General features: G+C 57.8%; 1 protein-coding gene across 4 annotated transcripts; it reads right to left on the bottom strand.

Annotated features, from left to right (window-relative positions):
• Positions 1-4,924: 4,924 nt before the first annotated feature.
• On the bottom strand, positions 4,925-14,934 carry LIME1 (Lck interacting transmembrane adaptor 1). Of its 4 annotated transcripts, XM_075571687.1 has the most exons (7): positions 14,266-14,934; positions 10,376-10,510; positions 9,236-9,384; positions 8,653-8,707; positions 8,159-8,246; positions 6,179-6,498; positions 4,925-5,315 (listed from the first exon to the last, which is right to left on the bottom strand). In XM_075571687.1, exons 1-7 carry the CDS (start codon positions 14,278-14,280, stop codon positions 5,085-5,087), a joined length of 993 nt encoding a protein of 330 aa, XP_075427802.1. In that variant the 5' UTR covers positions 14,281-14,934; the 3' UTR covers positions 4,925-5,084. The 4 variants fall into 4 exon arrangements, with proteins under 4 accessions (XP_075427802.1, XP_075427803.1, XP_075427801.1 ...); XM_075571688.1 differs by lacking the exon at positions 9,236-9,384; XM_075571686.1 differs by lacking the exon at positions 14,266-14,934 and having other exon boundaries at positions 10,376-12,153.
• Between the last annotated feature and the right edge of the window lie 20 nt (positions 14,935-14,954).

The following is a 14,954-nucleotide window of genomic DNA, read 5'->3' on the forward strand; positions in this document are numbered from 1 at the left end:
CTCTCTCCCCCCCTCCTCTCTCTCTCCTCTCTCCCCCCTCCTCTCCTCTCTCCCCCCCCTCCTCTCCCCCCCCTCCTCTCCTCTCTCCCCCCTCCTCTCCTCTCTCCCCCCCTCCTCTCCTCTCTCCCCCCTCCATCCTCTCCCCCCCCTCCTCTCCTCTCTCCCCCCCTCCTCCTCTCTCCCCCCCTCCTCTCCTCTCTCCCCCCCTCCTCTCCTCTCTCCCCCCCCTCCTCTCCTCTCTCCCCCCCTCCTCTCCTCTCTCCCCCCCCTCCTCTCCTCTCTCCCCCCCTCCTCTCCTCTCTCCCCCCTCCTCTCTCCTCCCCTCCTCTCCTCCTCCCCCCTCCTCTCCTCTCTCCCCCCCCCTTCCTCTCCTCTCCCCCCCCCTCCTCTCCTCCCCCCCCCTCTCCTCTCTCCCCCCCTCCTCTCCTCTCCCCCCCCCTCTCCTCTCCTCTCCCCCCTCCTCTATCCCCCCCTCCTCTCCTCTCTCCCCCTCTCCTCTCTCCCCCCTCCTCTCTCCCCCCTCCCCTCCTCTCTCCCCCCCTCTCCCCCCCCCCTCCTCTCCTCTCTCCCTCCCTCCTCTATCCCCCCCCTCCTCTCCTCTCTCCCCCTCTCCTCTCTCCCCCCTCCTCTCTCCTCCCCCCTCCCCTCCTCTCTCCTCTCCTCTCTCCCCCCTCCTCTCCTCTCTCCCCCCCTCCTCTCTCTCTCCCCCCCCTCCTCTCTACCCCCTCCTCTCCTCTCTCCCCCCTCCTCTCCTCTCTCCCCCCCTCCTCTCCTCTCTCCCCCCCCTCCTCTCTCCCCCCTCCTCTCCTCTCTCCCCCCTCCTCTCCTCTCTCCCCCCCATCTCTCCTCTCTCCCCCCTCCTCTCCTCTGTCCCCCCTCCTCTCCTCTCCCCCCTCTCTCCCCCTCTCCTCTCTCCCCCCCTCCTCTCCTCTCACCCCCCTCCTCTCCTCTCTCCCTCCTCTCCTCTCTCCCACCTCTCCTCTCTCCCCCCCCCCTCCTCTCCTCTCCCCCCCTCCTCTCCTCTCTCCCCCCCTCCTCTCCTCTCTCCCCCCTCCTCTCCTCTCCTCTCTCCCCCCCCTCCTCTCCTCTCTCCCTCCTTTACTCTCTCCCCCCCTCCTCTCCTCTCTCCCCCCCCTCCTCTCCTCTCTCCCCCCCTCCTCTCCTCTCTCCCTCCCTCCTCTCCTCTCTCCCCCCCTCCTCTCCTCTCTCCCCCCCCCTCCTCTCCTCTCTCCCCCCCCTCCTCTCCTCCCCCCCCCCTCCTCTCCTCTCTCCCCCCCGCCCCTCCTCTCCTCTCTCCCCCCCCTCTCCTCTCTCTCCCCCCGCCTCTCCTATCTCTCCCCCCTCCTCTCTCTCCCCCCTCCTCTCTCCCCCCCCTCCTCTCCTCTCTCCCCCCCATCTCTCCTCTCCCCCCCCTCCTCTCCTCTCTCCCCCCCCTCCTCTCCTCTCTCCCCCCCCTCCTCTCCTCTCTCCCCCCCTCCTCTCCTCTCTCCCCCCCTCCTCTCTCCCCCCTCCTCTCTCCCCCCCTCCTCTCCTCTCTCCCCCCCTCCTCTACTCTCCCCCCCCTCCTCTCCTCTCTCCCCCCCCCTCCTCTCCTCTCTCCCCCCCCTCCTCTCCTCTCTCCCCCCCCCTCCTCTCCTCTCTCCCCCCCCCTCCTCTCCTCTCTCCCCCCCCCCCCCTCCTCTCCTCTCTCCCCCCCCTCTCCTCTCTCTCCCCCCGCCTCTCCTCTCTCTCTCCCCCCTCCTCTCTCTCCCCCCCTCCTCTCTCCCCCCCCTCCTCTCCTCTCTCCCCCCCATCTCTCCTCTCCCCCCCCTCCTCTCCTCTCTCCCCCCCTCCCTCCTCTCCTCTCTCCCCCCCCCTCCTCTCCTCTCTCCCCCCCTCCTCTCCTCTCCCCCCTCCTCTCCTCTCTCCTCCTCTCCTCTCTCCCCCCCCCTCCTCTCCTCTCTCCCCCCCCTCCTCTCCCCCCCCTCCTCTCCCCCCCCCTCCTCTCCTCCCCCCTCCTCTCCCCCCCCTCCTCTCCTCCCCCCTCCTCTCCTCCCCCCTCCTCTCCCCCCCCTCCTCTCCTCCCCCCTCCTCTCCCCCCCCTCCTCTCCTCCCCCCTCCTCTCCTCTCTCCCCCCCTCCTCTCCTCTCCCCCCCTCCTCTCCTCTCTCCCCCCCCTCCTCTCCTCTCTCCCCCCCCCTCCTCTCCTCTCTCCCCCCCCCCTCCTCTCCTCTCTCCCCCCCCTCCTCTCCTCTCTCCCCCCCCTACTCTCCTCTATCCCCTCCTCTCCTATCTCCCTCCTCTCTCTCCTCCCCCCCTCCTCTCCTCTCCCCCCCTCCTCTCCTCTCTCCCCCCCCCTCCTCTCCTCTCTCCCCCCCTCCTCTCCTCTCTCCCCCCCCCTCCTCTCCTCTCCCCCCCTCCTCTCCTCTCTCCCCCCCCCTCCTCTCCTCTCTCCCCCCCTCCTCTCCTCTCTCCCCCCCCCTCCTCTCCTCTCTCCCCCCCCTCCTCTCCTCTCCCCCCCCCTACTCTCCTCTATCCCCTCCTCTCCTCTCTCCCTCCTCTCTCTCCCCCCCCTCCTCTCCTCTCTCCCCCCCTCTTCCTCCTCTCTCCCCCCCCTCTTCCTCCTCTCTCCCCCCCTCTTCCTCCTCTCTCCCCCCCCCTCTTCCTCCTCTCTCCCCCCCCTCTTCCTCCTCTCTCCCCCCCTCTTCCTCCTCTCTCCCCCCCTCTTCCTCCTCTCTCCCCCCTCTTCCTCCTCTCTCCCCCTCTTCCTCCTCTCCCCCCCCTCTTCCTCCTCTCTCCCCCCTCTTCCTCCTCTCTCCCCCCTCTTCCTCCTCTCTCCCCCCCTCTTCCTCCTCTCTCCCCCCTCTTCCTCCTCTCTCCCCCCCCTCTTCCTCCTTCCCCCCCCCCTCTTCCTCCTCTCTCCCCCCTCTCCCCCCTCTTCCTCCTCTCTCCCCCCCTCCTCTCTCCCCCCCCTCCTCTCTCCCCCCCCTCCTCTCTCCCCCCCTCCTCTCTCCCCCCTCCTCTCTCCCCCCCTCTTCCTCCTCTCTCCCCCCCCCTCTCCTCTCCCCCCCTCTCCTCTCCCCCCCCTCTCCTCTCCCCCCCTCCTCAGCTCTCCCCCCTCCTCTCCTCTCCCCCCTCTTCCTTCTCTCTCCTCCCCCTCCTCTCTTCCTCCTCTCCCCCTCTTCCTCCTCTCTCCCCCCCTCTTCCTCCTCTCCCCCCCTCTTCCTCCTCTCCCCCCCCTCTTCCTCCTCTCCCCCCCCTTCCTCCTCTCTCCCCCCCTCTTCCTCTCTTCCCCTCTCCCTCCTCTCTCCCCCCCTCTTCTTCCTCTCTCCCCCCCTCTTTCTCCTCTCTCCCCCCTCTTTCTCCTCTCTCCCCCCATCTTCCTCCTCTCTCCCTCCCCTTCCCCCCTCTTCCTCCTCTCCCCCCACTTTCTCCTCTCTCCCCCCCCCTCTTCCTCCTCTCTCCCCCCCTCTTCCTCCTCTCTCCCCCCCCCTCTTCCTCCTCTCTCCCCCCCCCTCTTCCTCCCCCCTCTTCCTCCTCTCTCCTCCCCTCCCCCCTCTTCCTCCTCTCTCCTCCCCTCCCCCCACTTTCTCCTCTCTCCCCCCCCCTCTTCCTCCTCTCTCCCACCCCCCTCTTCCTCCTTTCTGCCCCCCCCCCTCTTCCTCCTCTCTCTTCCTCCTCTCCCCCCCTTCTTCCGCCTCTCCCCCCTCCACCCTCTCCCCCCCCCCCCACCTCTTCCTCATCTCTCCTCCCCCTTGTCCGATTAGGGTGACCAGAGGTCCTGGTTTTTATCGGCACCGGCCATGCATACGTGATTTTTTTCCTGGGTACATATATGGTCACCCTAAACCTGGTGTCGGCTCCTTGTGACCTTGGGCAAGTCACTTTATCTCCCTGTGCCTCGGGCACCAAAAACATAGATTGTAAGCTCCCCGGGGCAGGGACCTGTGCCTGCAACATTCCTATGTGCGCTGTGCTGCGTGAACTGTCTGCACTATACAAGAACAAAACATTATTATTAAGGACCCAAACTGCCCCTCAGTATGTGGAGACAGCATAGGGGTGTGTAGACCTCAATTACAGCAGGATCTTCCAAAGTCATGCCCCACAATGCCTTGCTGCTGTGGATGCAAAACTTCTGCTGTAATTGAGATCTATACCTATGGTACAGTTTTGGGGGTCACTAACTGCGCAGTCCCCACATGGGCTCAGGAACCCACTATTCCTGGTATCTGCCATTACAGAGTTTTTGGGGCAAACCCCTCAGCGGCACCTCATGTACCCCATGTTGGGAATCACTGGTGTAGATAATGTAATGAGATGTTTCTCAGGTGAGATTTAAAAATGGAAGAAGGTGCTTGATGAATATAAAGTGGAAGAGCGTTCCATACATAGGCAGAGATGGGTAAGAAAAGGTTTAAGACGGGACAGGGCTGCAGAGGTAAAAGGTGTACAGCTGAGACATCCTCGGGCTGAGCGGGAGAGGCGAGCAGGTGTGTAACGAGAGATCAGAGGAGATATATATGTATTGAGGAGAATGTATCAGGTGATACAGGGATTGTTAGAAAGCCAGCAGAGAGAATTCAGTCTACAACGGATACACTTCTACTCCTACTGTGTCCGTTTATCGCCCAGCATACCACTTAGATTGCAAGCTCTTTGGGACAGTCTCCTTTTGCCTTATGTTGTCATTCACCTGTCGCACTTAACCCCTTTTGTTTGTAATGTATTTTACCGTATATTGTAATTTTGTAAAGTGCTGTGTACACGCTTGGCCCTATAGAAATACAACGATACATACATTTCCCTCCTCTCTCCCGCTTCCCCCTCTTTCTTTCATCCTCTCCTCTCTCGCTCTCACTGCACTCTCCCCTTGTTCTGTCTCCACGTGCGTGCAGAGTACAGAATTCCCACGCGCCCCACAGAGGAAGCCATGCCCAGGCAGCCCATAACAAAACTTTTATTGGTTCTAATATCTCAGGTTAATCAGAGCCCGGTCCCGGACGTGATGTCCTGTAGACGGTCACCTATCCCCTCCCAGGGGCTGTCAGAGAAGGGTGTGCCGACTTTAGTGTAACGTGAGGTGGGTTGCGGGGGGGGGGGGGGTTATAACCCCGTGGTCATCCCGTCCTCCCAGCTGTCAGCCTCCGGGACCCCGCTGTTCATCTCGCAGATACTTTCGTATAGGTTTTCCTCGGATTGCGTAGCCGGGGGCCCCCGGGGAGGGTGCAAGGTGTTTTTGTAGGGTGGCTCCTGGGAGCCTTCTGTGGCCCCCCATGCGCCCACTGTTCCCGTCTGTCTCTTTTTCTTATTTACCTTGGAGTACATGTCTTCAACCTGCACAAGAAACAGCGACAAACCCAGTGACCCCACAGAATTATCCCCATCCGAACCTCGCTCAGCTTCACAACCCTAAAGAAACAGCTATTCCAACATGGGGTGCTGGCTTGACACTTCCCTTTCCTAAAAGATGCGGTCCCATGTCGCCGGACAACAACACCCCACAAATTACCCAATTAAATGGAACGTGTTAATTGTTCAACAGCGCCTATCCGACTGTCTTTCCGCTCGTTACATATCAGAATAGAGGCGTTTACGTACATACCTTTTTCATTCCATGGGGGAGAAACAGCGGCCATTTTAAAAGTGGTAAAAAGCCTACAATGAACTAGGTCTGGATCACTGGGGGGTTTTTTTTACTGTCCATCGTTAGGGTTGCCAGGCGGCTTCTCCAAAAATTCTGGACACAATGGTTACAGATGCGACACGCCCGAAACACACAAACCCCTCTCTCCGCTCCATGCTGTTTCCTCCTCTCCTTGGCCCCACCTCTTCCTCATTGGCTGCATTACCCAGCGGCAGCCAATCAGGTTGAAGGAAGCTGCCCAGCCCCCTAGCCCTGCTCAGGGAAATCCCGCTGGCCCCCATGCCAGTCAGGTCACTATGTCCGGAGATGTAATACCAGTATACACATACATGTCCAGTATTACCGGACAGTGTGTCCAAATACAGGACAGTCCGGTTCAATACTGGACACCTGTCAACCCTATACCATCAGTGTTTCACTTTTAGACCCCAGAAACCCCAAAGATGTCACCGCTTTTGAAGTGGATATTTGTGAATGGTGTTAGTAGGCTGCATGAGCCAAGAATGTGTGTGACCCTAAACATGAGCTCCCATAATGAAGATGCAGTCCTCACCCTGATTCCCGCCGGGTTGCTCACAGTGCAGGGGTCAGGGGCAGGCGGGGGGTTCTTCTCTTCCTCCCGAGGCCCCTTTTTCACTTTCCGCACGCAGGCGTACTCTGCAGTCACTGGGACCGCAGGAGAGGGCGCCGCCGAGAGCCTCAGCTCCCCCCGAGACCCCACACTCACGTACAGTGTGCTGGGGGGAGGCTTCTGGGGGTAGGTCAGGTTGGAGTAGGTGATGTCACTGTCCGGAGGGACATAGGGGAGGTGCCGCGTGGGGAGGACAGTGGAAAGCAATGGGTACATGGGGTCCATGCTGACCGGTCGGAGGTCTGAAGGAAGAGAGGGAGGTTAGTGTGTATAATATATACTACTTTGTAGCTATCTGCCACCAGGTTATGTGCAGTATGATGTCACGTGCCAGATACACAGCCTACCAGGTAGAACACCTAGGGGCTGACTTGATAACCTATGGAACCTAACGTTCCTAGCAGCGCCCCCTATGGGAGTGTCCGAGAGGATCCAAACCGTGACATTCCGCCTTATTTTAATACATAAAGTAATCCTTCACAATGTGGTGGTTCTAGGCAGTGGCAGATTTCCCACTAGGCCCAGGCCTAGGATGTCCCCCACATATACAGTGGCCCCGCGCTCTCTTCCCCACTGATTGCTGGGGGAGAGTGCAGGGGCCTCTGTAAACGTACCATCGCCTTCATGCCACGCTCCTCCTTCAGCGCCACGATGTCACATTACCATGGCAATGGGACGCCGCAGCGTAATTCGATGCCGCTACGCTGGAGGAGGAGGGCGGCGCCGCGCAGGGGGGGGGAGGGGGAACGGGCCTCACTAAGCTAACCCACTCACACCACTCTGCTTCCCGGCACCGGGGGGGGGGGGGGGGCGCTGCATAACCCGCTACCCTCACCTCCCATCCCCCCTCCCTCCCGTACGCCTCAACCCCCCTCACCCCTGCACAACCCACTCACCGCACTCTGCTGCCCGGCGCCGGGGGGGGGGGGGAATCGGGCCTCAAGCCACTCACCGCACTCTGCTGGCCGGCGCAGGAAGGGGGGGACCAGGGGCAGACCGGGGCTCACTAAGCTAAGCCACTCACCGCACTCTGCTGGCCAGCACCAGGGGGGGACCGGGCCTCACCAAGCTAAGCCACTCACCGCACTCTGCTGGCCGGCACCAGGGGGGGACCGGGCCTCACCAAGCTAAGCCACTCACCCCACTCTGCTGGCCGGCACCAGGGGGGGAACGGGGCTCACTAAGCTAAGCCACTCACCGCACTCTGCTGGCCGGCACCAGGGGGGGACCGGGCCTCACCAAGCTAAGCCACTCACCCCACTCTGCTGGCCGGCACCAGGGGGGGACCGGGCCTCACTAAGCTAAGCCACTCACCACACACTGCTGCCCGGCGCCGTGGGGGGGGGGGGGGGGGCAACGATTACATCCCGGGCAACTCCGGGTCTATCAGATAGAAGAGGGCCCCCAGCAAGAGAGATCCAGATACTTGCCGGGCTGTTAAACCGTAACCGGATCACAGACACCCGGGAGGCCCTCTGCTCTCCAGCAACTTTCCAATATCCTTTGTGTATCACACACACCTCACAAATGTTTCTCCCTTAACAGGCCAGCATCGCACACGCCATTTTGAGATAAGAGCTTCAACGCAGAGCTGGCATTAAGATTGGCCTCCACATTGGACACTGGGACTAATATAAGGGACAATAGCGCAGCGAGAGAGAGAGAGAGAAAGAGAGATCTTTCTCTAAGAGTAAGGGCTGCTGGGTTAATGTTGCCTTAGGGTCATAAATCCCCAGTAAATATATACACAAGTCTCATCTGGTTTTATTCAAGGTGTCCAATTATGGCGCTCTAATAAGGGGATGGACTCAGGCCCTGCCACAGCACAAATAGACTGTGGAAATAGTGGGGTTGTGTGTGTGTGTACACACACATCCACACACACCCCTCTCCTGGACTCACGGTAGTCTCCCAGCCTGGGCCTCTGGATCTCATGCAGTTTGGTGTCCGACTTGCTGAGCGAGCGGAGCTGAGTCTGGCGGAGCAGAGACTGTAAGAAAGAACACAGACCGGGCAGCCATATTATGAAGGGGCCGTCATAAGCGCCTTCCACCCCCGGAGGGCGCAAGAGCCCTCTGGTGAGAATCTGCACACTGAGCCGGCACAGTACTGGGGGTCACAGAGTGTGACATTGTTATGTACAGAGCCACGGTGACACTGCTTTATACTTTAACGTGCAGTTCCCCCACTCACTTTAATTAGGCTCAGTACTACGGCTTTGTGGGTGCGCTCTGACCACTGGCACAGTCGCAGTGCTAAGCAGCTCTTGGCTGCAAAATGGGGGTAGGGGGTGCATTGTGACCCACACAGCCAGGGACATGTCTGCAGCAGAGCGCTGCTCAGATATTAGTGCTCTGACTGTGAGATGGCCGGGAGAGGGGCAATAAAAAACGTACCACGTCCACCAGAGCCACCCCACTGGGGCAAACGTTTCTCCGCTTCCTCTTCCTCCTGAGACCAAGAGAGAAAAATCTCGGAGTGTAAATCCAACGCGCTGACCAGTGTCTCTCTCGCTCGCGCTGACCAGTGTCTCTCTCACGCACTGACCAGTCCTCAGCTCTCTCACAAGCACGGACCAGTGTCTCTCACAAGCTGTCTCACACACATGGAACCAGTGTCTGTCTCACACACGGACCACCCTTCAGCTGTCTCACACGCACTGACCACTCCTCAGCTGTCGCACACACACAGACCACTCCTCAGCTGTCACACACACTGACCACTCCTCAGCTGTCTCACACACTGACCACTCCTCAGCTGTCTCACACACATTGACCACTAATCAGCTGTCTCACACACACACCGACCACTCCTCAGCTGTCTTACACACATTGACCACTCCTTAGCTGTCACACACACTGACCACTCCTCAGCTGTCTCACACACACTGACCACTCCTCAGCTGTCTCACACACACTGACCACTCCTAAGCTGTCTCACACACACTGACCACTCCTAAGCTGCCTCACACACACTGACCACTCCTCAGCTGTCTCACACATTGGCCACTCCTCAGCTGTCTCAAACAGAGAGTACCACTCTCTGCAGTTGGCTGTGCTGGAAGTGGGAGGCTGCAGTGGTGAAGACGGGATAGAACAGGATGGCTGCTGACCTTTTAATCCCTTCTCCTGAGACCAAGAGAGAAAAATCTCAGACTGTAAATCCAACACGCTGACCAGTGTCTCTCTCACGCACTGACCAGTCCTCAGCTCTCTCACAAGCACGGACCAGTGTCTCTCACAAGCTGTCTCACACACATGGAACCAGTGTCTGTCTCACACACGGACCACCCTTCAGCTGTCTCACCACGCACTGACCACTCCTCAGCTGTCGCACACACATTGACCACTCCTCAGCTGTCTCACACACACTGACCACTCCTCAGCTGTCGCACACACACAGACCACTCCTCAGCTGTCTCACACACACTGACCACTAATCAGCTGTCTCACACACACACAGACCACTCCGCAGCTGTCACACACACTGACCACTTCTCAGCTGTCTCACACACAGACCACTAATCAGCTGTCTCACACACACACACCGACCACTCCTCAGCTGTCTCACACACATTGACCACTCCTTAGCTGTCACACACACTGACCACTCCTCAGCTGTCTCACACACACTGACCACTCCTCAGCTGTCTCACATACACTGACCACTCCTAAGCTGTCTCACACACACTGACCACTCCTAAGCTGTCTCACACACACTGACCACTCCTCAGCGGTCTCACACACATTGACCACTCCTAAGCTGTCTCACACACACTGACCACTCCTAAGCTGTCTCGCACACACTGACCACTCCTAAGCTGTCTCACACACTGACCACTCCTAAGCTGTCTCACACACACTGACCACTCCTAAGCTGCCTCACACACACTGACCACTCCTCAGCTGTCTCACACATTGACCACTCCTCAGCTGTCTCAAACACAGAGTACCACTCTCTGCAGTTGGCTGTGCTGGAAGTGGGAGGCTGCAGTGGTGAAGACGGGATAGAACAGGATGGCTGCTGACCTTTTAATCCCTTCTCACCCAGAGGGGCACACAGGGCAAAATACCCATCACGTGCAGAGCACACGCAGAGCGCAGCTCTACTCAGACTCACCGTCTCCTGCAGAGCGTGCAAAGGCTGGAGAGCAGCAGCAGGAGCACCAGCACAGCGCAGAACAGTGGGATCATGTGTCCTGCAGCGACGCTCTGCACAAGACCTGGAGGCATAGGGGCAGCTTCTACTAAACAGCTGTGCACAGAAAGAAAAAGCACCGGGTGTGACACACACATCACTCCTGTGTCGCACTATAAATGCAGCCTGCCACAATAACATGATAACTATATACACATATATCCGGGGACAGTACAAGGAGCTTTCAAAAGAGAACTATTCATCCCAAGGGCAGTACAAAGGAAGAGGAACAAAGCACACCAAGGGTAAAAAAGATATGTATAGTATACAGAACAATAAAATGCACGTAGTAGCTTACATATAAAGTATCAGTAGTCCAGTGGATGTCTTAGAAATGTATGTCCATGCTGCCCCGCCGGATAGGTGTATGACTTGGAGACGGCCCTGTGTTCGAAAAGTTTGGCCCCGCGCGCCGGGAACAGCCGACTCTCAATGTATTTGAGCCACTTCCGGGTTTGCGTTGTGCCGCGTCTCCTAAGCTCGTAATGTTGAACCGGCAATCGGCAGCGTAGCACAACTGGCAATATACACAGGCAAGGTGCATGGGCAACACCAGGGGCTCTACCACAACGCGTTTCGCACACCCTTGTGCTTCATCAGGTGGTGAACGACATGGGGGTATCCCTATACAAGTATATTCGGGGGACAATACAAGGAGCTTTCAAAAGAACTATTCATCCCAAGGGGCAGTACAAAGGACTCGGGGGCATCCCTTTAGGTTGGAGGAAAGGAGATTTCACCAGCAACAAAAGGAAAGGGTTCTTTACAGTAAGGGCAGTTACAGTGTGGGATTCATTACCCATGGAGACTGGGATGGCAGATACAATAGATTTCTTCAAAAAAAAGGTTGACATCTTTTTAGAAAGGGAAGGTATACAGGAATATACCAAATAAGTAAACACTGGAAGGATGTTGATTCCGAGAGTAATCTGATTGCCAATATTTGGAGTCAGGAAGGAATTTATTTCTCCCCTTATGAGATATCATCAGATGATGTGTCACTGGGGGTTTGTGTTTGCTTCCTCTGGATCAATATACTGTAAGTACGGATATAGGATAAAGTATCTGTCGTCTACATTTAGCATAGGCTTGATGGACGTATGTCTTTTTTCAACTTCATCTACTATGTAACTATATAACACTACTATGTAACTATATAACACTAATATGTAACTATGCAACACTAGAGCATGCTCAGTTGGCACCTTTTACACTAAAACTGAACTTCAGGGCTGTTCGCGCAGCCTGTGCAGCACCCTGGAGGTTGCAGACGCTGTGCTCAGGGGGCGCGCTTCCTGTGCTGATGAGATGCAGCAGAGACGTGCACCCAGACTGCGGTTTTTCGCCCACAGATGCAGAGCAGCTGCAGAGGAAACCGACAGAGGCGAGAAGGTGCCTTTATTTCTAACGCGAAACTCGGCACTACAGCGTGTGTAGGAACTTGGGGACGTTGAAGAAAAAAATAAGAGCGAATGCTGCACACCCAAATAAAATAAAAATGTGGGATACTAATACCGGTGCTTCTGTTTCCGCGGACAGCCTGCCCATAATCCAGAGTGACTCCAAAGTAAAGGAGATGAATCGGAGCATTACGGGTTTTCTACGTGCAAAATGTATTGTGCCAAATGGAAACAACGTTTCGGCCTGTAGCTGAGATAAGTGATGCCACTTTCACTTGATAAAGGCCAACTGCAGGCCGAAACATGGTTTCTATTTGGCACAATTACATTTTACACGTCGAAAACCCCTAATGCTCCGATTCATCTTTACTTTGGAACTCGGCGAGGGGACGCCCATCCCCGACCTACAACTGGGACCTGCCGAAAAACATAGAGGGGAGCGACGAGGAAGCCCAACAAAGGGCGGGGAACAAGAATGGGAGCAGGAAAGATGGCTGCCAGGGTATTAGGGCCGGGATGATTTGTTTAATAAGTAAGGTTTTTTAATTCCTTTCTGAATTAAAATAAAGCTGCGTGATTTCTAAAAGCAGCAAGGAGCTTACTCCAGTCTTGGGGCAGTTCTTGAAAAAGCCTCGCTCCAGCTTAAATTGACGTTAAACCGAGGCGCAACCGGATGAGGGGCGATGGAAGATCTAAGGGCCTGAGTGGGGGTGGTGCTGATTAGGCCCTCCCGCGCACAAACTGCCTAGTCCATGGATAGCCTTCAAGATAAGATGTTAAAATGAAGCCTTTGCCCCACCGGGAGCCAGTGCAGAGCTTGTAATACTGATGAGATGTGGTCTCTCCTCGCCGGCTAGAAGACGGGGTGTGGCGTTCTGCACAAACTGCAGGTCTTTGATATCATGTTGTTGGAGACCCATCAGCAGAGAGTTTGCAAAATCCAGTCTGCAGAGGACCAAGTCCTGTGCTATTATCTGTGGATTGGTCGTCAAGAGGAAACGCTACAATTTGTCTCAGCCGATGGATTTGGAAGTCCTCTACTGGAGGGTTTCATGTCCCCTTAACCTCTACCAGAGTGACAGTGACATATTAACCCTTCCCGTTTGTGGGGTTAGTAATGGGCTCTCCCCATATGATGGGGTTCGGGTTTTTGTAAGACGCCAGCAAGGAAGAGGTTAACAGTGCAATTGCAATAAGTTTGAGGAGGCGAAAATCATGTCACAGAGGACATGAGGCTGCGAGGGGAAATAGAGAGGGCTGGGGAGGGCAGCTCCTTGGGTGAGAGACGTAGAGAAGGCAGATTAGCCCATGGGGTGAGAGAGGAGGGCAGCCCATGGGATAAGAGGAAGATGGGGCAGAGCAGCCCCTAGAGTAAGAGGAAGGGGGGGGGAGCAGAGAAGCCCCTGGGGTAAGAGAGGAAGGGGGGGGCAGAGCAGTCCCATGGGTTAAGAGGAAGGGGGGGGGATAGAGCTGCCCCTGGGATCAGAGACGAAGGGAGGGCAGAGCAGCCCCTGGGGTAAGAGAAAGGGGGAGGATAGAGCAGCCCCTGGGATCAGAGACGAAGGGAGGGCAGAGCAGCCCCTGGGGTAAGAGAGGAATGGGGGACAGAACAGCCCCTGGAGTAAGAGACGAAGGGGGGACAGAGCAGCCCCTGGGGTAAGAGACGAAGGGGGGGGATAGAGCAGCCGCTGGGGTAAGAGACGAAGGGGGGGCAGAGCAGCCCCTGGGGTAAGAGACGAAGGGGTGGCAGAGCAGTCCTAGGGTAAGAGACGAAGGGGGGGCAGAGCAGCCCCTGGGGTAAGAGACGAAGGGGGGGCAGAGCAGCCCCTAGGGTAAGAGACAAAAGGGGCGTAGAGCAGCCCCATGGGTAAGAGACGAAGGGGGGGGGCAGAGCAGCCCCTGGGGTAAGAGACGAAGGGGGGGGGCAGAGCAGCCCCTGCGGCGAGAGGAGGCCAGGACCAGCAGTGTATCATTATTCCCCTAGCACTGCGGGGGGTCCCCCAGTAACGCTCCCTACCAAATATACGTTGGACCCTTAACCCCCTCACTGCCCGAGGGTATACCTGACAAAGGCACTGACTGATAATGGCACAGAGTGTGGAGCAGCGGAGCCGGGTTCAAATCCCGGTGTCGGTTCCTTGTGACCTTGGGCAAGTCACTATCTCCCTGTGCCTCAGGCACCAAAACAGATTGTAAGCTCTGCGGGGCAGGGACTGGGAAATGTACTGTGCAGCTGGGAGCGCCGGGCGCTTCATTCAGATTCCCAGGACCCCAAACACTGAGATGTGGTGACACAGGAAATCAGGGTCGTGGCCGGTGTGTGACACCGACGCGTGGCTCAGAGCCACAGTGACCTCACATGTCTTGGTTTGAGGGTCATATGCTGCCCACTTCCTGACGCTTTACACTCACCTTCAGAGCGGTCATCAACGCGTCGGCATGTCAGGCGCCAGCGAGCTCGTCTGTGAGGAGGGGTGGGCTCTGACCCAGGGTGAGTGCAGGAGCCGACAGTGAGCGCTCACAGGGTGAGTGCAGGAGCAGACAGTGAGCGCTCACAGGGTGAGTGCAGGTGGTGTCAGTGAGCACTCACAGGGCGAGTGCAGGAGCCGCCAGTGAGCGATCACAGGGTGAGTGCAGGAGGCGCCAGTGAGCGATCACAGGGTGAGTGCAGGTGGTGCCAGTGAGCGCTCACAGGGTGAGTGCAGGGGGTGTCAGTGAGCGCTCACAGGGTGAGTGCAGGGGGTGTCAGTGAGCGCTCACAGGGTGAGTGCAGGGGGTGTCAGTGAGCGATCACAGGGTGAGTGCAGGGGGTGTCAGTGAGCGATCACAGGGTGAGTGCAGGAGCAGCCAATGAGCGATCACAGGGTGAGTGCAGGTGGTGTCAGTGAGTGATCACAGGGTGAGTGCAGGTGGTGCCAGTGAGCGCTCACAGGGTGAGTGCAAGGGGTGCCAGTGAGCGATCACAGGGTGAGTGCAGAAGGTGCAGGGCGTCTGCACCCTTACAGGAAGCTGGCTGTGGTGAGGTGCAGCGCTCCCCCCATCTTCACCACGCAGGAGGGGAGGGGGGAGGGATGAATCACACAGTCAGCACTTCATGTATG

The sequence above is a fragment of the Ascaphus truei genome, chromosome 15 (assembly GCF_040206685.1).
Source record: "Ascaphus truei isolate aAscTru1 chromosome 15, aAscTru1.hap1, whole genome shotgun sequence".
NCBI classification, from domain to species: domain Eukaryota; kingdom Metazoa; phylum Chordata; class Amphibia; order Anura; family Ascaphidae; genus Ascaphus; species Ascaphus truei.